At 44.0% G+C, this 25,703-nt stretch overlaps 1 protein-coding gene across 5 annotated transcripts; it reads right to left on the bottom strand.

Moving 5' to 3' along the window:
* LOC139584660 (protein FAM107B-like) lies at positions 1-25,467 on the bottom strand. 5 transcript variants are annotated; one of them, XM_071416767.1, is made up of 5 exons: positions 25,228-25,467; positions 24,712-24,768; positions 9,441-9,615; positions 1,826-1,982; positions 1-1,549 (listed from the first exon to the last, which is right to left on the bottom strand). In XM_071416767.1, the coding sequence occupies exons 3-5, from the start codon at positions 9,566-9,568 to the stop codon at positions 1,430-1,432; spliced, it is 405 nt and encodes a 134-aa protein (XP_071272868.1). In that variant the 5' UTR covers positions 9,569-9,615; positions 24,712-24,768; positions 25,228-25,467; the 3' UTR covers positions 1-1,429. The 5 variants fall into 5 exon arrangements, with proteins under 5 accessions (XP_071272868.1, XP_071272865.1, XP_071272866.1 ...); XM_071416764.1 differs by lacking the exons at positions 24,712-24,768; positions 25,228-25,467 and adding an exon at positions 10,756-10,962 and having other exon boundaries at positions 1-1,187; positions 1,417-1,549; XM_071416765.1 differs by lacking the exon at positions 24,712-24,768 and having other exon boundaries at positions 25,228-25,465.
* Between the last annotated feature and the right edge of the window lie 236 nt (positions 25,468-25,703).

Here is a 25,703-nt window from a genome sequence, read left to right as displayed (position 1 = left end):
AGCAGTTAAATGATATTTATTTAAAATAAGATGTTAGGTCTGCAGAGGGACAGAGGAGAGGATTGTCTTACAATCTTACCCAGAGATTCAGAGAAGCACATAAACGAAGCATAGAACCAAATGCAATTATTGGAACAGTTGGCTCCCATGTGCACTTACTTCCTGGTACATGACATCATCTCTGCTGACCTCACATCCAAAATAAGACTAATTTAATATCCCCTTTATTCATAAAAAAAATCTATTTATTATAATTATAGAAAGAAAAGACCACTTGCACACTTTGGGGAGTTGTAGTATTGCTTCAAATATCATTAGCTGAAGAAGTGGCATGTTGAAAATAAAACAAACTATCTGGGTGTTTTTTCACACAACCACACACTTGTCCTCTCCTGAGGGATATATTACAAAGTAGAATCAATGAGTTGATCCTACTTTGATAACCAGCCCAAATATTCTGAAATAACTTACTTTTTTTAATACTTTTGAAATGGCATGCTCTAATTGACTTAACAACCAAAAACACATATCTAAAATTAGAATTTCTTAATTAACCAGAAAATCGAAAGTTCTTTCTGGTTGTTTATCAAAGTTAGTTGGCTGACTCATTGATCCTACTTTGCAGTATATCCCTCTGTTCATGCTCCACACACTGAGCTGTAAAACTAATCTGAGATGTCTCTATCTCCCTACATGGGGCTAAAATACTAAAAACATAAACATAAATAACAACGGTACATTAATTTGGCATTTTTACAAAACACAGCTTCAAGAGTCCATCCAGTGTCTTTTCCATTCTGGGTTCTGAAAATGAAAACAACGACAACAGTAACAACAACAACATAAAGGAGAGCTTTCTGTGGCTGGAGAGAAGGGTGGACAGGAGAAAGAGGGGAAGACCAGGAGACAGAGGGGAAGACCAGGAGACAGAGGGGAAGACCAGGAGACAGAGGGGAAGACCAGGAGACAGAGGGGAAGACCAGGAGACAGAGGGAATGGAAACTCTGTGTTGGTTCTGTTGGTTCCTGCATCAGACCTCCCCAGAAGATTGACTGGCTGTTCTTCACGTGTAGCACGTTCCGTGTTTTGTGTCCGTGTTAAGTCTCCTCTCTGTCCGTGTGTTGAGTGGAGAGGCTGAGGTGAGTACAGGTGGCTAAGTCTCCACTCTGGCTGAGGTGAGGGGAGTACTGTAGTGGACAGACAAAGAGGTATGTAGTACTGCTGGTCTGTAGTGGGCAGACAAATTGGTCTGTAGTCTTTAAGTCTTTCTCAACAGGGTCAGATAAATCAGGAAGTCCATATCAGATAACATGTGCCATTGAATCTGCACACAGGCACACACACTCACATATGCACAAACATTCCTCTATGTACAGTACACAGTTGCTTTCTATTTTTCCACACACACAAACACACCCCCCGTGGCTCCCTAAGTGGTAAGTTCCTCCCCATTGGCCTCCTGCTTGGTCCTTCTCAGGTTGCTCTTCATCTTCACAAACTCAGGGGTGTTCTCCTGCTCCTCCTCATCCTTCTGCTGGTCCAACTCAAGCTAAACATACACGATAGAGAAGAAAGTTAGGTTACATGTTAGTACAAGTACATGTTAGCATGTGTGTGTGATCCCCAACTGTCCTCTCCCTCTCTCTGTGTATTTATTTTCTCAAATGCTGTCAGTCTGTCTATCTTTACAGTGTTGGGTGTGTATGAGTAACACAGTGTGTGTGTGTGTGTGTGTGTGTGTGTGTGTGTGTGTGTGTGTGTGTGTGTGTGTGTGTGTGTGTGTGTGTGTGTGTGTGTGTGTGTGTGTGTGTGAGTGTGTGTCTACCTGTTCTAGTTTCTGTTGTCTCTTCATGAGCTCTATCTCCAGGTCGCTCCTCTTGGTGTGGGCCTCCTGCTCCTCCTTCTGGGCCTTGAGGACCTGCTCTCTCTTCCTCTTCTCCAGAACCTTCTGGAGCTCTGGTTTGTTCTGAGGAGCTAGGCCCCTTGGAGAAGCAACCAATCACAGATGTTATTATAGTACTTCCACAGCCAATGACAAGGAACTTTACTTACACAGACACACACAACTAATAATTGACCTGATTACAGTACGGACAGAGACAGGCAGTTCTACATTGATCTATCCATCACTTCCTATTCAGAGAAAGTTACATAAAGCTAAGCCATCCCAGATTAAATGGAATGGAATCCAAGATGGCGTAGCAGTCAGATGTCCTTTGTCCTCGTCCTGTCCCGTGTATATATTTTTTATATATTTTTCTTCGCATTTCTTTTTATATATATATTTTTTCTTCTTAAAAACTCAACTTCAAAACACTCTCCTGCAACCTACCTCACCAAATGTGGTGCGGATGTGTTTTTTTTTCTCCTCAAAGGTATTATTCACCTCGTATCCGAAATCTACAACAGAAGCTAGCCAGAAGTTAGCCAGCTCACAAGCTAACGTGAGTAGTTCAGCTAACCACAGCTAGCGCTTATCAGCTATCCTTTAGCTCGGAAAACTATTGCCAGTTTTGTACAACGACTCAGACCAGAGCATACCAGACCTATTTTCTCTCCATATCCCCAGATTTTTACCGCAAGCTCTGGACATTTACACCTGGATCTTGCAGCTAACTAGCTGCTATCCGAGTGACTATTGGCTAACATCAATTCCGGAGCAAACACCAATTATCCCGGAGCTAGCCAGCTGAAGAGTTCCATCAGCCACTCCTGGGCTACAATCACCTATCCGGACCCGTTTTACTGCCGATGCGGAGCCCCACCGGGCCTTCACGACTGGGATACCGACGTTATCTGCCCGAGGGAGTTATTCAACTGGCCCCTCCATCGCGACGTAACCTGAACGCCCATATGCTAACTGCGGCCCGCTAATCGTTAGCTGTCTTGTTAGCTGTCATATCGGCTGCTATCTGAACAGGTCTATCGAACAATCTTACGCCGCGGGCTAGCTTAGTGGAGGCCTCACTGCTCCATCTACGGCTGCCCCCTGGACACTATGATCACTTGGCTACATAGCTGATGCTTGCTTGACTGTCCATTAATTCACGGTACTCCATTCCGTTTATTTGTGTTTTATCTGTCGGCTCTGTGCTTTAACTCAGGATCTGTGTGTAGTTAATCCGACCCTCTCTGCCTAGCCGTCGCCATTTTTACCTGCTGCTGCTGTGTTAACTGACTAGCTGCTGTTATCTCACCTGTTGTTTTAGCTAGCTCTCCCAATCAAGACCTGCAATCACTTTATGCCTTATTGTATGTCTCCCTCAAATATCAATATGCCTTGCATACTGTTGTTCAGGCTAGTTATCATTGTTTTGGTTTGCAATGGACCCCGTAGTTCCACTCTCCGTACCTCCGATACCTCCTTTGTCCCACCCCCCACACATGCGGTGACCTCACCCATTGAGACCAGCATGTCCAGAGATACAACCTCTCTTATCATCACCCAGTGCCTGGGCTTGCCTCCGCTGTACCCACGCCCCACCATACCCCTGTCTGCACATTATGCCCAGAATCTATTCTACCACGCCCATAAATCTGCTCCTTTTATTCTTTGTCCCCAACGCTCTAGGCGACCAGTTTTGATAGCCTTTAGCCGCACCCTCATCCTACTACTCCTCTGTTCCTCGGGTGATGTGGAGGTAAACCCAGGCCCTGCATGTCCCCAGTCACCCTCATTTGTTGACTTCTGTGATCGAAAAAGCCTTGGCCTCATGCATGTCAACATCAGAAGCCTCCTCCCTAAGTTTGCCTTACTCACCGCTTTAGCACACTCTGCCAACCCTGATGTCCTTGCCGTGTCCGAATCCTGGCTTAGGAAGGCCACCAAAAATTCTGAGATTTCCATACCCAACTATAACACTTTCCGTCAAGATAGAACTGCCAAAGGGGGAGGAGTTGCAATCTACTGCAGAGATAGCCTGCAAAGTTCTGTCATACTTTCCAGGTCTATGCCCAAACAGTTCGAACTTCTAATTTTAAAAATTAATCTCTCCAGAAATAAGTCTCTCACTGTTGCCGCCTGCTACCGACCCCCCTCAGCTCCCAGCTGTGCCCTGGACACCATCTGTGAATTGATCGCTCCCCATCTAGCTTCAGAGTTTGTTCTGTTAGGTGACCTAAACTGGGATATGCTTAACACCCCGGCAGTCCTACAATCCAAGCTTGATGCCCTCAATCTCACACAAATCATCAAGGAACCCACCAGGTACAACCCTAAATCCGTAAACATGGGCACCCTAATAGACATTATCCTGACCAACCTGCCCTCCAAATACACCTCTGCTGTCTTCAATCAAGATCTCAGTGATCACTGCCTCATTGCCTGTATCCGCCACGGGTCCGCGGTCAAACGACCACCCCTCATCACTGTCAAATGCTCCCTAAAACACTTCTGCGAGCAGGCCTTTCTAATCGACCTGGCCCGGGTACCCTGGAAGGATATTGACCTCATCCCGTCAGTTGAGGATGCCTGGTCATTCTTTAAATGTTACTTCCTCACCATATTAGACAAGCATGCTCCGTTCAAAAAATGCAGAACCAAGAACAGATATAGCCCTTGGTTCACTCCAGACCTGACTGCCCTCGACCAGCACAAAAACATCCTGTGGCGAACTGCAATAGCATCGAAGAGCCCCCGCGATATGCAACTGTTCAGGGAAGTCAGGAACCAATACACGCAGTCAGTCAGGAAAGCAAAGGCCAGCTTTTTCAAGCAGAAATTTGCATCCTGTAGCTCTAACTCCAAAAAGTTCTGGGATACTGTAAAGTCCATGGAGAACAAGAGCACCTCCTCCCAGCTGCCCACTGCACTGAGGCTAGGTAACACGGTCACCACCGATAAATCCGTGATAATCGAAGACTTCAACAAGCATTTCTCAATGGCTGGCCATGCCTTCCTCCTGGCGACTCCAACCTTGGCCAACAGCCCCGCCCCCTCCGCTGCTACTCGCCCAAGCCTCCCCAGCTTCTCCTTTACCCAAATCCAGATAGCAGATGTTCTGAAAGAGCTGGAAAACCTGGACCCATACAAATCAGCTGGGCTTGACAATCTGGACCCCCTATTTCTGAAACTGTCCGCCGCCATTGTCGCACCCCCTATCACCAGCCTGTTCAACCTCTCCTTCGTATCATCTGAGATCCCCAAGGATTGGAAAGCTGCCGCGGTCATCCCCCTCTTCAAAGGGGGAGACACCCTGGACCCAAACTGTTACAGACCTATATCCATCCTGCCCTGCCTATCTAAGGTCTTCGAAAGCCAAGTCAACAAACAGATCACTGACCATCTCGAATCCCACCGTACCTTCTCCGCTGTGCAATCCGGTTTCCGAGCCGGTCATGGGTGCACCTCAGCCACGCTCAAGGTACTAAACGATATCATAACCGCCATCGATAAAAGACATTACTGTGCAGCCGTCTTCATCGACCTGGCCAAGGCTTTCGACTCTGTCAATCACCATATTCTTATCGGCAGACTCAGTAGCCTCGGTTTTTCTAATGACTGCCTTGCCTGGTTCACCAACTACTTTGCAGACAGAGTTCAGTGTGTCAAATCGGAGGGCATGTTGTCCGGTCCTCTGGCAGTCTCTATGGGGGTACCACAGGGTTCAATTCTCGGGCCGACTCTTTCTCTGTATACATCAATGATGTTGCTCTTGCTGCGGGCGATTCCCTGATCCACCTCTACGCAGACGACACCATTCTATATACTTCCGGCCCTTCCTTGGACACTGTACTATCTAACCTCCAAACGAGCTTCAATGCCATACAACACTCCTTCCGTGGCCTCCAACTGCTCTTAAACGCTAGTAAAACCAAATGCATGCTTTTCAACCGTTCGCTGCCTGCACCCGCACGCCCGACTAGCATCACCACCCTGGACGGTTCCGACCTAGAATATGTGGACATCTATAAGTACCTAGGTGTCTGGCTAGACTGCAAACTCTCCTTCCAGACTCATATCAAACATCTCCAATCCAAAATCAAAGCAAGAATCGGCTTTCTATTCCGCAACAAAGCCTCCTTCACTCACGCCGCCAAACTTACCCTAGTAAAACTGACTATCCTACCGATCCTCGACTTCGGCGATGTCATCTACAAAATAGCTTCCAATACTCTACTCAGCAAACTGGATGCAGTTTATCACAGTGCCATTCGTTTTGTTACTAAAGCACCTTATACGACCCACCACTGCGACCTGTATGCCCTAGTCGGCTGGCCCTCGCTACATGTTCGTCGTCAGACCCACTGGCTCCAGGTCATCTACAAGGCTATGCTAGGTAAAGTGCCGCCTTATCTCAGTTCACTGGTCACGATGGCTACACCCACCCGCAACACGCGCTCCAGCAGGTGTATCTCACTGATCATCCCTAAAGCCAAAACCTCATTTGGACGCCTTTCCTTCCAGTTCTCTGCTGCCTGCGACTGGAACGAATTGCAAAAATCTCTGAAGTTGGAGACTTTTATCTCCCTCAACAACTTTAAAAATCTGCTATCCGAGCAGCTAACCGATCGCTGCAGCTGTACATAGTCCATCTGTAAACTACCCACCCAATTTACCTACCTCACCCCCCATACTGCTTTTATTTATTTACTTTTCTGCTCTTTTGCACACCAGTATCTCTTCTTGCACATGATCATCTGATGATTTATCACTCCAGTGTTAATCTGCTAAATTGTAATTATTCGATTTATTGCCTACCTCATGCCTTTTGCACACATTGTATATAGATTCTCTTTTTTTTTTTTCTACCATGTTATTGACTTGTTTATTGTTTACTCCATGTGTAACTCTGTGTTGTCTGTTCACACTGCTATGCTTTTTCTTGGCCAGGTCGCAGTTGCAAATGAGAACTTGTTCTCAACTAGCCTACCTGGTTAAATAAAGGTGAAATAAAATAAAAAATAAAAAATTAGCCCACATCTAGTAATCTTAGGCAAGCTAGGGGCCATGGCTGGACTGGACAGGAATTGGCATTGGGATTAGGAGATTGAGATTATGTGATGAAATGTATGATGGCGGCGGTCTTGACTTGACCATACACACAGATCAGTGTTAAGACACACAATTAGTGAATATCAATCAATCAAATGTACCCGCCTGTCTACAAATCATATCAACCTCTTTCCTAATATAGCTATCCCTTTCTTTCATTGAGCTGTCCCTTCTGCCAGAGATGACATGCCATTGTTGAAACAGGCGTTTCCATTTTGTTGTTATACTACTGTGTAAAGTTGGGGTTTTAGGATTCAGATATTCAATCTGAAAGAGGACAGGGCCATCTGAGTACAAACCCCTATTAGTGAGATGACTACAATAATACCAGTATATTAAAGCCTAAATCTGAACCCTCAAACACTGTCTTGTTTTCAACTCATTCATGCAGTGTCTAACTACATTATTGATTGCCCTGGATTTAACTTAAAATGTTGTTCAGTAGGACAAAAACGGAGAACCTAAATGAGTGTTCTGAATAGACAAGATCTAATAGGATAGAATAGTGTGTGGTGTGCATGTGTGTGTTATATATAGCCTGACCTCCATCCCTGTACATTTCAACTTTATTTCAGCCTGACCTGAGTAAGTGATTTCAAAAGAGGTTAAATTAGAGTCTCAAAGATGCAGTTCTAAACGTCTCTTCTCTGTGCACACGCGTGTGTATGTGTGACTGAACATCATAGGTAGTTGAGGAGAGTGAGAGACCCTCTGCGGGAGATGGTGTTCTAATCCGCCGTGCACAACGTTCCCTTTCCCTCCCTCCCTCCCTCCCTCCCTCCCTCCCTCCCTCCCTCCCTCCCTCCCTCCCTCCCTCCCTCCCTCCCTCCCTCCCTCCCTCCCTCCCTCCCTCCCTCCCTCCCTCTATCCATCCATCTCTCTTTTTCTCTCCCTCCCTCCCTCTATCCATCTCTCTTTCTCTCAACCATCCATCTCTCTCATCATCACTAATCCGCTACACCCCAAACATTTCTCTCCATCTTCTTCCTCTCCTTCTCCTCTCTATAATATGATCTATTTCTTCTCTCCTCTGTATCTCTCGTCCCCTATCCTCTCTCCTACGTATTCTTCCCCTCATCTCCTCCACAAAGAATACTAAAACCCAGTCAAAACATCTCCTCTTTCATATCAGTTCTAAATCAATATAGTCTAAAGTATATACCTCATACCAACACTGAAACACACATAAGACAAACACAATCTGTGTCCATCTCAATTTCACCCCTAACCCACTCCCTCTAACTCTCTCCCCCCTTTCTCCATCCCTCCATACTTCAGAGCCCTGTGTTCATGTCCATAATGCACATGGTTCTGTGCAGTGTGCTAACAGACAGGGCACAGTGATGTAACATCTGTCAACAGTACACACTGTGTTGGTGTGTGTGTGTTTATATATAGCATAGCAACAAGGCCTTGAGCATCTGTCTATTCAGCATGAGAAAAGACAGACTTGAGCGTCAGCACTGAGGCCGTCAAACACACGCACACACAGTCACACATGAATGCAAATGAGCATGCACTCATAACCAGTGTGATTTGGTGCCACGGTCCATTCTGTAACTTACATCTTTCCCAGTGGTAACTGAAGGAACAACAAAAACATTCAGCCCAAAAAAATCTAAAATACAATTCTGAATTTACCAAGACCCACCCATTTATTTTAACCATAAATGGTAAAATAACTCTGCAGAGGCAGAGCTTTTCACCGGAAACACAATTATAGATTGTAAAAGTTATAGATTGTGATTGTTGTGTGCTTCTGTGCTATACTAATATTGAAAGTGTTCGGGTAGGAGGAACATTTCCGTGCAGTAAAAGCATGTTTTTACGTAATAGTTCTGAGACAGCAGAATGCACTAAAAGTTTTATATAATAGTTCTTATTAAAGTTTCATGCATTAAGGTTTACATAACACTACTGTGATGTGTCTCCCCGGGGGTACCCCCGATACAGGATGTCATAGCATAGCAGCACACTGCAGTAGAACGCTGTCACACACTCCTAACAACAGATCTAGGATCAGCTAACTAAAACCTCTATCCTAACCTTAACCAATAGACGTAGGACAACCTATCTGACCCCGAAGAAACACTGGATTATAAACAGAAACAGTAGGTGATCATAAACCTCTGATAGATCACACAGTCAAAAGTCTGAGTTGAAGGTGAGGGTTATAAACTGTTCATAACCACCCTCATTGTCTTGGACTTCATCCATCCTCAGTCAGGGCCAGGATTTATGTCTACCATAACACAGTGAGCACAGTGAGCTAAACTGGTGTTTATTCTCCATTGATGAATAGAAACTTGTTTACAGTTTCCCTCTTTTGAGTAAGACAGGGATCTGGGAATCAGACAACTGGGAAAGAAAATGCAGTAGACACAGGTGAAATGGAGTGGAAGAAGGAGAGGTGAAGTGTGTGTTGTGTTTCCCCCAGTCCCCTCACCTCTTTTGGTTCATCATGAGTTCTCGGTGGAGGTCCTGGTGGTTTCTGGAGCTCTTGACTGGGTTCAACAGCTTCTTGGGTTTGATCAGCTCCTCACAGTCCCCCTCCAGATAGTCCGGCTCAGCCATTACACTCCTGCCCAGAGACAGAGACAGACCTGTGTCCACACACCGATCTGAGGGGATTCATTATGTTATTAGTCATTTATTATATGATTCATTTTCTTGATTCATTTATTTTATTCATTTACTACTGTAATGGTTAACTACACAAGCACACTCTCTCTCTCTCTCTCTCTCTCTCTCTCTCTCTCTCTCTCTCTCTCTCTCTCTCTCTCTCTCTCTCTCTCTCTCTCTCTCTCTCTCTCTCTCTCTCTCTCTCTCTCTCTCTCTCTCTCTCTCTCTCTCTCTCTCTCTCTCTCACATACATGCACACACATACGCACACACACATTCTAAAATCACACCTCACTGTAGGCACCATTACATGTAGCTGTTTTAAGGCATTGTGTTTTTCTGTGCCCAGACATTACGACCCCCACTACTGATGGCAGAGTCTGGAGTTACATAATCATTCCATTCCACCACAGGAATGTTCTATTCTCCATAAGGATAACCATCTCTGCATACAGACAGACTGCTCTCATGGCAGGTTTCTCAAATGCCGCTCTGAGAACAACAATACAATCATATACAAATCTCCACTTCTTTGTATGGATATTCTGTATTTAAAATACAATACAGAGATTGCATTGGGATATATTACTACACACATATAATACGAGCTGATAAGCTAATCAGACATCAATCATCAAACAGGGAGTTCATCTCATGTTCTATTCTCACAAACTGCTTTCAATATCCAAATATAAAAGCTACACATTTCCATTTCATACACTTGGTTCTATTCAGATCATCAGAGCACAATTTCCTGCAGCCACCAAATGAATGAGTGCTATGTATGGATAGTAGCCTATATGTAGGATGTTCTATCTATTTCATATAGCCTACAGCTGATTTGTGTGTCCAAGACCATTTCCCCCCTTGGAGACATTGTATTCAAAAACTCATTATAGAACATGAAATATGGCTATCCCGACACAGATAACTTCATAACGCCGCAACTACTGACAATCAGGATAACAGTACCCACACAGACATGCAAAAATCTAACCCAGTATCCATTCATTACCATGGCCAGGTATAAAAAGTTATGAGATACACTTACATCGGTAAAACATATGCATAATAAGACCGGCTAGAAGACGTCAAGTTTTCATCAAACAACGCACATTTTTACAAACTCTCCAACTTACCCTGCAGGAGGTGAGGAAAAACTGGTATTCTACACATAGTCGCCATCTGGACTATTGATTAGAAGTCATAATAATAATAATAATGATAATAGTGGTACTGTACTATCAATAGCCTGGTATGACCTCTGGACAGGAGAAGAGAAAACAGAGGAGCTCCTGCACGCAGCTGTTCTACTCAGGGGAGAATGGAGCCTCTGGTTGGAATGAGCTTTGATGAGATGCACTATTATCTAATAGCAGCCCACTGCACACATGCCCTCCCTCCGCTCACTCACTCACTCACTCACTCACTCACTCACTCACTCACTCACTCACTCACTCACTCACTCACTCACTCACTCACTCACTCACTCACTCACTCACTCACTCACACACACACACACACACACACACACACACACACACACACACACACACACACACACACACACACACACACTCTCTCTCTCTCTCTGGAAACGTCAAATAACCGACAACAAGCTATTCTCTTTCTCAGAGTTCAAAGGTGAGCTAGGTGTGTAATTGGTCGCATTCCAATGTGTATGTGTTTCTATGAATTAGTAGCCTAGGCCAAAACTACTCTGAGCTGTTAGAACTGTGGGCATTACTTAGGTAATAGTAACATTTCATAGCCTATGACATAAGAAGCATTTCTCAGAATGGATCATCAGCATCACGCAGTGTAGGCTAGATGACCAAAAACACCCCATCTGCAATATAGGCCTGCAGTCTACTTCATAATAAAAAATAAAAAAACACAAGTTCTAAACATCATAAATTGAAAGTTGATTCTGTGTGTAAGCCGGTGTGTTGAATGTACAACAACAATAATAACATCACAAGCATGGAGCTGTAATACTGTGTCCCATTAAAAACAAGTGCCCTGAAGATATGTAATGTTTCTATCTCACCACTAGAGCTCGCTGCTGCCTCACATCCCAGAGAAGACCATAACAAAGAGCCAGTTACATAACAAAGAGACGGATAAACAACCATGTCTCCCACACGTTTTGAATGGGGTGTTTCTCTTGATGAGGGCCAGATGTACTAAGTATTTGCATGAGAGGAACAGTCGATAAATAATTTGCATGAGAGGAACATCCTCAGAGAGGAACAGTCGACAAAGAAAAACAGAAAGATGATATTTAGATCCCATTATGTGAGAGATGAGACTATTGTTTTTTACACCGTGTGGGGTATACATGTGCAGGCATTGCACTTGAACAAAACAAAACGTTTTGTCGTCATAAATACACATAACCCCTGAAGGCAATAGTGTGTGTGCTCATGCATACTGTGTGTATGCGTGTCTGTGCTGTGGGTGTGCATGTGCTGATTGTGTACATCAAAAGCAATAACCGTAAGTGTGAGCAGCGGTGGGTAGCGGAGCAAGCAGGTGGGGGGTGTTAAGAAAGCATCCGTTTGGCTTAACACATCTGGTGGCAGTTCCACCTCCTCGCCTCATGGGAAAAGGAAGTGACATAGGGAGTTGAAAGGGCCAAGGCTCACCTCCTATCCCCTCTAAAGTCCCAGATGGGCTACATCTCAATAGTCTACAGTGGCTTTTACTATCCTCATCTCCTTTTCTTCGTGATCAATTATCAGGGACGACCGGACTGGTGAAAATACAGTTTGGAAAATCTACCTGTGTTTTTTTTAAATAATAAAAGAGAAGAGTATGGAGACATGTCCTCTCCCTTCTTGCCTGGGACAGACAGACATTCAGTGAGGTGTGACATACTGCCACCAGACTTCCGCACTACAATACTGTCACAGAGAGCTCTGTCCTTTCTTTCCCATCTAGTTGGTCACTCAACCGTCTGTGTGGTCATACTCCCCAGAGGAATCCTTTGCCTAGGAAGGTGACACACATGACAGTAAAAAACACACACACACCCTCCCATCTTATCCTGTGGGACATATCTGTCAACACTAAGACCCAATCACCATTTATAGGTCAAAGGTAAACAGCTTTCAACACCGTGCGTATGTGTGTGTGTGTGTGTGTGTGTGTGTGTGTGTGTGTGTGTGTGTGTGTGTGTGTGTGTGTGTGTGTGTGTGTGTGTGTGTGTGTGTGTGTGTGTGTGTGTGTGTGTGTGTGTGTGTGTGTACATTACTTTTCTGGAGTGCACTTCCTGCTATTCCAGGCATCCCAATTAAAACAGCTCGTTCATTTTTATAGGTGTAGGATTTTTCTACGGCTGGCCATGCATTTCCACCTGGCTACCCCTACCCCGGTAAACAGCTCTGCACCCCCCACAGCAACTTGCCCAAGCCTCCCCCATTTCTCCTTCACCCAAATCCAGATAGCTGATGTTCTGAACGTGCTGCAAAATCTGGACCCCTACAAATCAGCTGGGCTAGATAATCTGGACTCTCTCTTTCTAAAATTATCCACCGCAATTGTTGCAACCCCTATTACTAGCCTGTTCAACCTCTTTCGTATCGTCTGAGATCCCTAAAGATTGGAAAGCTGCCGCTGGTCATCCCCCTCTTCAAAGGGGGAGACACTCTAGACCCAAACTGTTACAGACCTATATCTATCCTACCCTGCCTTTCTAAAGTTTTCAAAAGCCAAGTTATTAACAAACAGATCACCGACCATTTCGAATCCCACCGTACCTTCTCCGCTATGCAATCTGGTTTCCGAGCTGGTCATGGGTGCACCTCAGCCACGCTCAAAGTCCTAAACGATATCATAACCGCCATCGATAAAAGACAATACTGTGCTGCCGTCTTCATCGACCTGGCCAAGGCTTTCGTCTCTGTCAATCACCGCATTCTTATCGGCAGACTCAACAGCCTTGGTTTCTCAAATGACTGCCTTGCCTGGTTCACCAACTACTTCTCAAATAGAGTTCAGTGTGTCAAATCGGAGGGCCAGTTGTCCGGACCTCTGGCGGTCTCTATGGGGGTGCCACAGGGTTCAATTCTCGGGCTGACTCTTTTTTCTGTATACATCAATGATGTCGCTCTTGCTGCTGGCGATTCTCTCATCCACCTCTATGCAGACGACACAATTCTGTATATTTCTGGCCCTTCTTTGGACACTGTGTTAACAAACCTCCAGATGAGCTTCAATGCAATACAAGACTCCTTCCTTGGCCTTTAACTGCTCTTAAATGCAAGTAAAACTAATTGCATGCTCTTCAAACGATCGCTGCCCGCACCCGCCTGCCCGTCTAGCATCACTACTCTTGACGGTTCTGACTTAGAATATGTGGACAACTACAAATACCTAGGTGTCTGGTTGGACTGTAAACTCTCCTTCCAGACTCACATTAAGCATCTCCAATCCAAAATTAAATCTAGAATCGGCTTCCTATTTCGCAACAAAGCATCCTTCACTTATGCTGCCAAACATACCCTCGTAAAACTGACTATCCTACCGATCCTTGACTTCGGCGATGTCATTTACAAAATAGCCCCCAACACTCTACTCAGCAAATTGGATGTAGTCTATCACAGTGCCATCTGTTTTGTCACCAAAGCCCCATATACTATCCACCACTGCGACCTGTATGCTCTCACTGGCTGGCCATCGCTTCATATTCATCACCAAACTTACTACATTTGCACACACTGTATATAGATTTTCTATTGTGTTATTTACTGTACGTTTGTTTATCCCATGTGTAACTCTGTGTTGTTTATGTTGCACTGCTTTGCTCTGTCTTGGCCAGGTCGCAGTTGTAAATGAGAACTTGTTCTCAACTGGCCTACCTGGTTAAATAAAGGTGAAATAATAAATAAATAAAAACATTTAGCTGTGAAGAAAACCATGAGAAAAAGACTGACAGCGGAGAGATGGAGAGATGAGGAGGAGGGGGAACGGAGGAATATGTGGAACAGTGACATTTAGCAGCTCAGATGTTGTTTCTCACTCAGGTCCCCACACGAAGCGCACACACCCAGAATGAGTTTCAGGTGGCTGAGGTTTGGTTAGTATTTCCTGTCCCAGAGCTAGAATTTGAAGGGGCTGAGGAGAGGGCTGGAATTTTAGGGTCTCTTCCCTGAATGACTGCTGGGAGATCACCGCTCCCTTCACACACACACTGGATGATGTCAAATTGGGGTTCTGGTTCTATACATCAGACTTTTCTCAGAACACACACCCACATAGAGCTGAGTGAGTCATGTCAGGCATGCTCTGTGTCAGACACTAGGAATGTAAACTGAACTACAAACGTCACTTCAGGTCACTAGGAGGAGCCCTGTAAGGCTGTAAATTCATAACACTGGGAATACTGAAACAGTGAAAGGGAACATTTGGGAACTCTAATCAGCCCTGATGTCATTCCTCAGGGAACAGTGAAAACAGTGAGACAGCCCAAGTACAACACATCCTATCAGTGTCAGCCTACCACTGAGGGATTTAGCAGTTCAGCTACCAGCCAAGAGACACACCACAACATCATGTCTACAGGCACAGAGAATGTTGGTTTCCTCAAGTACACAGTTCTTGTCCATTTCAGCTTGTGCAAACTTGTCTTTTCTGGGAAGTGAAAGTGCAACAGCAGCATTTCCCAACCATGACCTGAGCATTTAACATGCCATGGTCAGAGTGTACGAGCGGCTCGAGTTAGGATTGAATTCTACGTTGGGCAGAAATTACTGTTTGAATCAGGAAAGTTTCCTCTCACGACCTCTACAAGGCAGAACATTGAATAAAATGAAATGTTAACATACTTTACCGGTTGCCCGTGCGGTTGTTCCTTTTGGCGGTAGGAATTTGAGATAATATATCCATAAAGTATAATTACATCAACTTTTCAAAGCGCTGGTAGTGTGTTCAGATTTATATCACCTGAAGCATGTGCTAGTGCATGTATTTTCATCTTGTGCGCATGATGTAATTGTACTTTCCGGTGGATATATTGTCTCACATTCCTACCGCCAAAAGGACCACCCGGTTATTTAATTTCATGTTTTGGCTTGTAGAGGTCGTGAAAGGAAACTTTCCTGATTCAAACGCTCATCTCTGCCTGACATACAGTATAATGAATTCAATGCAAGTCAACGTTGAGTTTATAGCAAAGGATATTTGTAGCTTTGTTCATAAACCTATCTGTACAGAGATGTTCTCTCCCTCTCCTTGCCACACCCAGGCATCTTCCTGTGGGGCAATCTCCACACTGTACAGTGAGATGGCTCCACTTAATGTGTACTTCCTGTTGATAGGAGCTTTCTGTGTCAAACTGAGTAACTACCCAACCCAACTAGCTAACTACCTAACTAACCAACTAGCTAACTCGTTGGTCCCGGTTCTACATTAAAACCCAATGTATCTCTGAAACCTGTGAAGATAAACTGTCTGTTTTAGTTCAACTCAGCAGATTTTCTGAGGCACTGAGTGTGGTATTTAGCCGTGAGCTTTAGCCTATCTCTTAGTTTGACACAAAATAGATATACTGGGAGGGAAAAGTGAAGTCATGTTCCTCCCCCATTGTTAAGGGTTATTTTTCAAGGAGAGGCTTGTGTTATCATACACACGCTCACACACGTTATGACTGGCAGGGTCAGAGGCAGAATAAAGAGTGAATGGAGCTCATTGAAAGAGCAGAGGCATCAGTTTGAGTCCCGCCATAGGAATGTGATGAACCTGCAGAACTATTGTAATACTGGAGCACGGCCCCATCCACACATACAGTACACACCTCAGAGAACAGAGGATAGTAGAGTGAAATACACAGGTGGCTGTGTAACTAACCATATCTTGTCCTCCAGACAGACAAGCAAGGGGGAATCAAAGCCTGTTCATAACCCCCCCCCCCCCCCCCCCCCCACACACACACACACACACTGACATCCCTGCTGGACACCTGCCTCACAAATGATGGGGGTGGGGTAGAGGGGGCTGTTTTGGGTGACAGCTGTCCCTCTCTCCTGTCCCCCTGACACAATGGCAGCTCTATGGGTCACATATACCCCCTCACAGCTGGGACCAACACATGTGTGCATAGGAATGCTCAAGGTATATCTGACCAACCATATCTCTTCACTTTAGGTCAGACACCACCGCGAGGAGGAATGACCTTACTTCAACAAACGCACAAACTGTTAGAACAGACAGTCAGACCTCTGCAGATCTCTTATTGTGAGCTAAGCCCTGATTGGATGGAGGGTATGGTAGCGCGGATTAGGTCTCCTTTGTTTACATGCTGCAGCCCCCTCTACCCCACCCCCAGCATCAACAACAACTGTTTCCATTAGCAACATGTTTGATACCATAACAGAGAGAGACAGACAGATACACATACACATGCACCACAGGGGCACAAAAACACACACACAGAACAGGGTAATGATACACAAACACAAACACTAATTGAACACATTGGTCACAACAAGGTTTCCCAAAAGCAGACTAATAGGAGTTATCATCATACAGTGTCTTTGTTCTCTTTTGTGTTTTGTTGTAAATTGCAGCACAAATCAGGAGTTGTAATGTAGCAAAACACAATATACAGACAAAAAATGTTTTCAATCTTTTTGTCAACAAGCTATTTTCAATATACTGCTTGACAGAGACGCTAAGCTGCTAGCCATCAAGCTAACGAAGTTGGTACCAGATGAGTTTTGCAATGGAGCCCTCTTTGTCTGGAGAAATAAATGAACGGTTCTAAGCTTTGTTTCGGGAAAAAACGGATCACTCAGAGTTCCAATGGAACACAATTGTTTGCTTGCCCGAGGATTTTAGGCTTGAGGTGGCTTCCTTGATCACACAGGTTGCCAGTCTACGTAAGAAACTGGGGAAAACGCAGAGTGGAATGTTAACATTTTCTATGCCGGTGGTTGGACAGTGTTCACGCTTGTTGGGTGCATCTCTGACTTGTCGTTTGTCATTATCTGACTGGCCGGTGTTGCCCGGAGCTCCCCCATCTGATAGTGGAGTCAAAGGTGCACAGCAAGAGGAGCAAGGCAATCAACGATGGTCGCATGTTACGAGCTGTGGAAGTCGAAGGCAGCGGCCTCCCGCAATGCAGTCTACACTCCCAACGAGAGGCCCAGAGCGGAAACAAACAACGAATAGTTTCGCCGTCCTGATGCCTGTGTCTGCAGCCTCAGTGCCTACTACTACGATTTTGAAGTCGGCAATCTTCCGTCCCTGCTCTGGATCGAGTGGGGCTTCTCCATCTGTCAGAGGCCTGCACCAGGCACCGGGAGCCACGGGTTCAAGTTATCCTGCCTCTCGCCAGTCCATAAGGGGTTATTTGAATCCTGTGAAGCATGGGAGTGGACGGATTTCCTCATCCTTCTCGCCAGCAGTGATTTTGGGCAGCTCCATGGTAAGATTTGTGACCGTTCCTGGTGCAAAAACAATCTCCTATCCAGGAGCGAGAGTAAATGACATTACTAAGCTGCTCCCGAATGTACTACGTCAGGACATGGAAATCGATTCTATCGTAGTCCATGTGGTTTTAATGACATTATGAAGGGCAGCTCTGAACAGTTGCAACTGGATTTTAAAGAGTTGACTGACTCTGCTAAACACTAACAAAAGACCCATCATATCTGGCCCTGTGCCACTCTCTGAATCGCAGCATTGAACGCTTTAGCAGGATTCTTTCTCTTCACAACAATGTGATTATTGCAGCTCAATGGGTGTAACTTTTGTTGACAATTTCGATACCTTTTGGAAACAAAACACATTTTATAAGGAGGTGGGATCCACTCAAATCATTTGGGTTCCTGGATCCTTTCACAGCATTATAAGGCTGCGTTGAGACAATGACTTATCAATGACTCAAGCCCAGTTCAGTTAATACCTACCATTGTGACACAGAGTTAATACCTACCATTGTGACACAGACTCTGCTGATCCTACAGCTATTGAATGCAGTAATCATGTGCCTATGAACCAGAGTTATACTGTTAGCACCGAGGCAGTGTGCCCTAGTAGGAAGTCCACTGTGTGCAGCTTACCTGCACTAACATAAATAACATGAACATATCTACATCTGCTAAGCGTCTCAGTAAAGCAATGAAAACAAGTAAGCATCCCAGAAGTAAGTGCTCAAAAAAGCCCACGTTAACATATGTAGCTTAAGAAACAAGGTTCCTGAAATCAATAATTTGCTAGTAACAGATGACATTCATATTCTGACTATCTCTGAAACTCACTTAGATAATACCTTTGATGATACAGTGGTAGCAATACAAGGTTATAACATTTACAGAAAATATAGAAATGCCAATAGTGGAGGTGTTGCTGTTTATATTCAGAACCACATTCCTGTAAAGATTAGAGAGGACCTCATGTTAAATACTGTTGAAGTAATATGGCTACAGGTTCATCTGCCTCACCTAAAGCCCATTCTGGTGGGAAGCTGCTATAGACCACCAAGTGCTAACAGTCAGTATCTGGATAACACGGAAATGCTTGATAATGTATGTGATATCAACAGAGAGGTATATTTTCTGGGTGATTTAAATATTGACTGACTTTCATCAAGCTTCCCACTCAAGAAAAAGCTTCAGTGTAACCAGTGCTTGCAACCTGGATCAGGTTGTCAGTCAACCTACCAGGGTAGTTACAAACAGCACAGGAATTAAATCATCAACATGTATTGATCTCATCTTTACTAATCCTGAAGAAATGTGCTTGAAAGCAGAATCCAGATCCATCGGATGTAGTTATCATAATATAGTAGCCATATCAAGGAAAATCAAAGTTCCAAAGGCGGGGCCTAATATAGTGTATAAGAGGTCATACAATGCGTTTTGTAGGGATTCCTATGTTGTTGATGTAAATAATATTTGTTGGTCCGTTGTGAGTAATGAGGAGCAAACAGACACTGCACTTGACACATTTATGAAATAGCTTATTCCAATTACTAATACGCATGCACCCATTTATAAAATGACTGTAAAAACTGTTAAATCCCTGTGGATTGATGAGAAATTGAAAAATTGTATGGTTGAGAGGGATGAGGCAAAAGGAATGGCAAATAAGTCTGGCTGCACAACCGATTGGCAAATGTATTGCAAATTGAGAAATCATGTGACTAAACTGAATAAAAAGATGAAGAAACTACACAATGAAAAAAAGATAAATTACATAAAGAATACAAGTAAAAAGCGTTGGAGCACCTTAAATTAAATTTTGGGGAGAAAGGCAAACTCAGCTCCATCATTTATTGAATCAGATGGCTCATTCATCACAAAACCAACTGATATTGCCAACTACTTTAATAATGTTTTTTTCATTGGCAAGATCAGCAAATTTAAGTGTAACCTGCCAGCAACAAACACTGACACTACATATCCAAGTATATCTGACCAAATTATGAAAGACAAGCATTGTAATTTTTTATTCCGTAAAGTGAGTGTGGAAAAGCCACCGGGGTCAGACAACTTGGATGGAAAATTACTGAGGATAAGCCCCCGGGGTCTGACAACTTGGATGGAAAATTACTGAGGATAGTAGCGTACGATATTGCCACTCCTATTTGCCATATATTCAATTTAAGCCTACTAGAAAGTGTTTGCCCTCAGGCTTGGAGGGAAGCAAAAGTCATTCCGCTACCTAAGAATAGTAAATCCCCCTTTACTGGCTCAAATAGCCGACCAATCAGCCTGTTACCAACCCGTAGTAAACTTTTGGGAAAAATTGTGTTTGACCAGATACAGTACTATTTCACAGTAAACAAATTGACAACAGACTTTCAGCATGCTTATAGGGAAGGACATTCAACAAGCACAGTACTTACACAAATGGCTGATGATTGGCTGAGAGAAATTGATAATAAAAAGATTGTGGGTGCTGTTTTGTTAGACTTCAGTGTGGCTTTGATTTTATTGATCATAGTCTGCTTCTGGAAAAATGTATGTGTTATGGCTAATACTATTTTGTGGATAAATAGTTACCTGTCTAACTGAACACCAAGGGTGTTCTTTAATGGAAGCCAACATAATCCAGGTAGAATCAGGAATTCCCCAGGGCAGGTGTCTAGGCCCCTTACTTTCTTCAATCTTTACTAATGACATGCCACTGACTTTGCCTAAAGTCAGTGTGTCTATGTATGCGGATAACTCAACACTATACATGTCAGCTACTACAGCGACTAAAATGACTGCAACACTTAACAAAGAGCCGCAGGAACAAATCATTTACTAAACCCTAAACCTCAACTAAATCTAAATAATGTGGAAATTGAGCAAGTTGAGGTGACTAAACTGCTTGGAGTAACCCTGGATTGTAAACTGTCATGGTCAAAACATGTTGATATAACAGTAGCTAAGATGGGGAGAAGTCTGTCCATAATAACAGCACTATCGACAAGGCTGGTCCTGCAGGCCCTAGTTTTGTCGCACCTGGTGTACTGTTCAGTTGTGTGGTCAGGTGTCACAAAAAGGGACAATTGCAATTGCCTCAGAACAGGGCAGCACGGCTGGCCCTTGGATGTACACAGACTGCTAATATTAATAATATGCCCACAAGACATGCCACCAGAACAGAACAGAAAGTCCAGAACAGACTATGGGAGGTGCACAGTACTACATAGTCCATGACTACATGGAACTCTGTTCCACATCAAGTAACTAATGCAAGCAGTAAAATTAGATTTAAAAAACAGATCAAATTACACCTTATGGAACAGCGGGGACTGTGAAGCAACATAAACATAGGCACATACACATGCATACACACGATAACATACGCACTATACACACACGTACACTTGGATTTTGTACTGTAGATATGTGATAGAGGTGGAGTAGGGGCCTGAGGGCACACAGTGTGTTGTGAAATCTGTGAATGTATTGTAATGTTTTTAAAATTGTATAAATTGCCTTAATTTTGCTGGACCCCAGGATTAGTAGCTTCTGCCTTGGCAGCAGATAATGGGGATCCATAATAAATACAAGTACAAATTACGGGTCTGAAACTCTTGCCCATTATAATAACTATGGTCAGTTAGTTAGTTGGCCTACTCGGCGACTTTAGTTTCCGACAGTAATGCGGTCATGTACCTCCATTCTGAACAAAGACTGTGTGTGTGTGTGTGTGTGTGTGTGTGTGTGTGTGTGTGTGTGTGTGTGTGTGTGTGTGTGTTAAATAATATAATACAGGATCATATGTCTTATCATATGACTCAGCCTAGGTGTTAATCTAATGAATGCAGCTCAAACTCCCATTCTCCTGTATCCTTCAGCCCGACGAGCTCTCTTACTGTTGGGAGGGGAGCTTTTAGAGTCTCTCTGTGTTTCTCTCTGTGTTTCTGTGTGTGTGTGTGTGTGTGTGTGTGTGTGTGTCAGTGTGTAAACCCATTTTCTTTTAGATACAGAGTGGCTGGTGTGGTAATGGTACTTTATTCCAATTGAGGCTCCTAAACCAATGAAGAGAAATCAATGCAGAGCCATAGAGAAGGTGTGTGTGTGTGGATGCATTCATGTCTTTGTTCCATGCCATAAACATTATTCAGAGAGGTAGTGTATGAATATGTAATAATAAAACTGTGTTGGTGTGTAAGCACATGCTGTATGGCCCCATCTTTTGTTTAATTAATGTTATTGAACACCATTTGTAGGGCAGAAAGAGAGAGTAAAACATGTTGCAGGTGTGTGACCGCCTCCAGCCCTCAGCTCTATCATCAAGTCTAGTACACACAGAGGGAAGGGGAGAGACCTCCCCCCTCCTCCCCATGCCGCCATAATGCGGATCCATGGCAACCATAGCGCCAGCATGGTGTAAATAAATCCTTTGTGTTCTAGGGTTCTATCACTTCATTGCATGAAACATTGCATCGTGGCTTATAGCTTATGGGCAATTCCATGGTAAAGGAATTACGCTGATTCAAAACTTTAACACAGCATACAACTCTATGCACAAGAACTACGTTTAACAATTTACACAGAACATTTGACAAAAACACATTTTACTTGAAGAACAGTACAAATGCAACGTTTGGTAACAGAATCATTATGTTACCAAACTTTGCATCTGCACTGTATCTTATGTAGCCTAGCCTAGCCTAGCCTATACACATACTGTATATCCAGATCATACTCAGCAAAGTGATCTACTGTCAGTGAACCAGTGGTTGTCGAGCACAAAGACAAGTCTTTATTATGACATGATCATATGATTTTATCCAAGACAAATATATATGTGGAGCATGTGGCAATCAGACTCACAACCTCCAACTCTAGCGGAGTCATCTGAGGCAGATCAAGCCCTAAAAGACCAGCTCTTTGTATCAGATCAGGAAGATTTCAATGGTAGTGCAGAGAGGGACTGTCATAGCATGAAGATCTCGACTGCAAACAAAGAGAGCAGAGACTCACACACACACTGCTGTTACAGTAGACAGACACACACACTCTGATAGAGATAAAGATACAAACACACAAAGAAACACACGCATACGCAGACCCAGACTTACACACACAGACAAAGACACATAAGCAACAAGGTAGACTTTCCTGCTCATAAATGCTTATCATATGGGAGGAGGTTAGTGTAAACTAAATCAGAGAGAGAGAGAGAACTAGACCAAGAGAGAGCTAGAGGGAGGTATGTGCAGCATTGGCAGTATAGGTCTGCTCAGAATAGTCTGCTGACTAATGAACATGGTTGTCCTACTCCAACCGCACAGTGACACAGAGAAATATGGCACACTGATTGATGTACAGTATATACCTAGAGGGCCCTAAACACACATGTGCATTCTGAGATATGGACAAATTCCATTCCAGAATACCAGAGACAGGGACACATCCATTCCAGAATACCGGCGATATGGACAAATTCCATTCCAGAATACCTAAGACAGGGACACATTCCATTCCAGAATACCTGAGACAGGGACACATTCCATTCCAGAATACCTGAGATAGACATTTATTTGAGGCGTATTGCTGCACGCTGCAGTTGGTAATGTATATCCTTGATACATCACTGGGGATGATATGTCTGCATTCCATGGAGAACCCTACCAGTGTGTGTGTGTGTGTGTGTGTGTGTGTGTGTGTGTGTGTGTGTGTGTGTGTGTGTGTGTGTGTGTGTGTGTGTGTGTGTGTGTGTGTGTGTGTGTGTGTGTGTGTGTGTGTGTGTGTGTGTGTGTGCGCGCGCGTGTGTGTGCGCGCGCGCGCGTGTGTGTGTCCCATACGGGAAACATGATGAACAAAGAAAGAGCAGGATCAGGGGAAGCGAGAGCAAGATAGAGAGAGAAAAAGAGAGAAAAGGAGGGGGTAGTTCAAAGATCAGAAAACAGATGTAAAGCAAACTGCCTTCTAAATGACTACCACATGTGTTGGCACTTCCCTCTCTTCCCCACTCACTCACTCTCTCTACTCTGGAACACAGTGCAACTCACTCATTCATATTCTCCCTTTCTCTTATTCATCTATTTCACTCATCTCTCCCATCTCATTCTCTTTTGCTCACCCTTTATTCATATTTATCCCCTCCAACTCTCTGGCAGCCCCTGATTACTTACTGTAAGTGAACTTCAGAGAAATGACTCAAGACAATTATTTCCTCAGTGACCCAATGACTTGTTTACTTAAACTCTAGACTCTCCTGACAGACTTAACATTGCATGTAAGATGTGGTTCTGAGTTCCAAGGTCAATTCCAACTAGTATCTGTAGAATAGAATACTTTATGGACCTCGAGATTGACTCGCTCCCATACCTTGCTGCACTTCTGTCTGATAGATAGGAGATACTTCTGAGTTGAGTATGGTTAAAGTTTGACTACTGTAGCTGTCAGAAGGAGCCTTGTCTATATGTTATTACTGACTACACACACACACACACAGTGGATTTCTGGTTGACAGTGATAGACCAGTGTGTCAGTGATTACTAGGGCCATGTGCTCCAGACAGCAGAGCAGTTCATCATGGCCTGTCTATATGATGCTGTCAAACACTGGGACACACACAACCTCATAAACAGTTGATCACTCAGACTTCAGCTATCCAACTCCAAAATAACAAAAGGCACCTACCTGATAAAGCGGGAATCTTAGCCCACTTCAGTAACAATATGTAGCCTGCAGTCCTATCTGTCGATATCAAATAAGTACAGAAAATCACTCATACACATTGCTTCATAAGATTTCAATTAACATGTTTCATAAACTCATAGGTTAAACTTCCTCAAGTTTATAAGGCTTGATTGGAGGCAGACAGATGGGCGAAACAACGGTCTGATTCTAAATCTATGCTGCTTCTTTCTTCACTGTCCCGTTCGAAAGCAAAACAACACGCGCTTCTGAAGCAACAATGAGCCCAGAGTTTTTTTCTATAACCTCCAATACAACACTTATCATCGCGGCTTTGTTTTAAGAATATTAAACAAAACTAGACTAGATTATTATATATCGAGCACTACACGCGGCCCAATGTATATGTTATAACCAAAGCAGGCGCACTGCTTTGTGTACTGTGCGCTCAGACAGACAGACAGAACAAAAACGCGCGTGCGCACGCGCACACACACACACTCACACACACACACCTACCTAAACTCGATCCCGACGTTACTTCTCCAAATGGACTAGTTTAATAATTAAAAGGACAAAGTGGTTTTTAGCCTCATCGGTGCGTCTCCAGATCACTTCTCCGTTTAGGTTTAGCTGCTATTCTGCTTTTCTCCTTCGAAACTGTTCAACTGCACACACATACACACTCGGGACCCATAGAAAATGTAGATTAATGTCGAATGGGCGGCCCATTGTGATGTCATACTCCTCCTCTCTTTCTCTATCTGCTCAAGCTGTTGACCGGAGAGACATATTTTTTTTACATTCTATGGGGGAGACCCCTTACGCCGGGGCGGGGTGTGGCAGGGTAGCGATGGGCTGTGGCTGGGGCTGGGAGATGGCGCGCGCAACACACAATACAGAGCGGCACACACATAGAAAGAGAGCATCCATCCGTTACATAGAAACCCTTTAAGGTTAATAAGCTATTTTTCATCTACTAATTTTATACGTTT

Source organism: Salvelinus alpinus, chromosome 9 (assembly GCF_045679555.1).
Source record: "Salvelinus alpinus chromosome 9, SLU_Salpinus.1, whole genome shotgun sequence".
NCBI classification, from domain to species: domain Eukaryota; kingdom Metazoa; phylum Chordata; class Actinopteri; order Salmoniformes; family Salmonidae; genus Salvelinus; species Salvelinus alpinus.
This window is presented reverse-complemented; position numbering and strand designations above follow the sequence as displayed.

What these genes read in the sequence shown, in the direction of transcription:
- LOC139584660 (XM_071416764.1), bottom strand. Translation starts at nt 10,801, where the DNA reads ATGGCGACTATGTGTAGAATACCAGTTTTTCCTCACCTCCTGCAGG. An exon ending in CTCATGATGAACCAAAAGAG is followed by an intron (nt 1,983 to 9,440) that starts GTGAGGGGACTG and finishes TGCTTCTCCAAG; the next exon opens with GGGCCTAGCTCCTCAGAACA. An exon ending in GACAACAGAAACTAGAACAG is followed by an intron (nt 1,550 to 1,825) that starts GTAGACACACAC and finishes GTGTATGTTTAG; the next exon opens with CTTGAGTTGGACCAGCAGAA.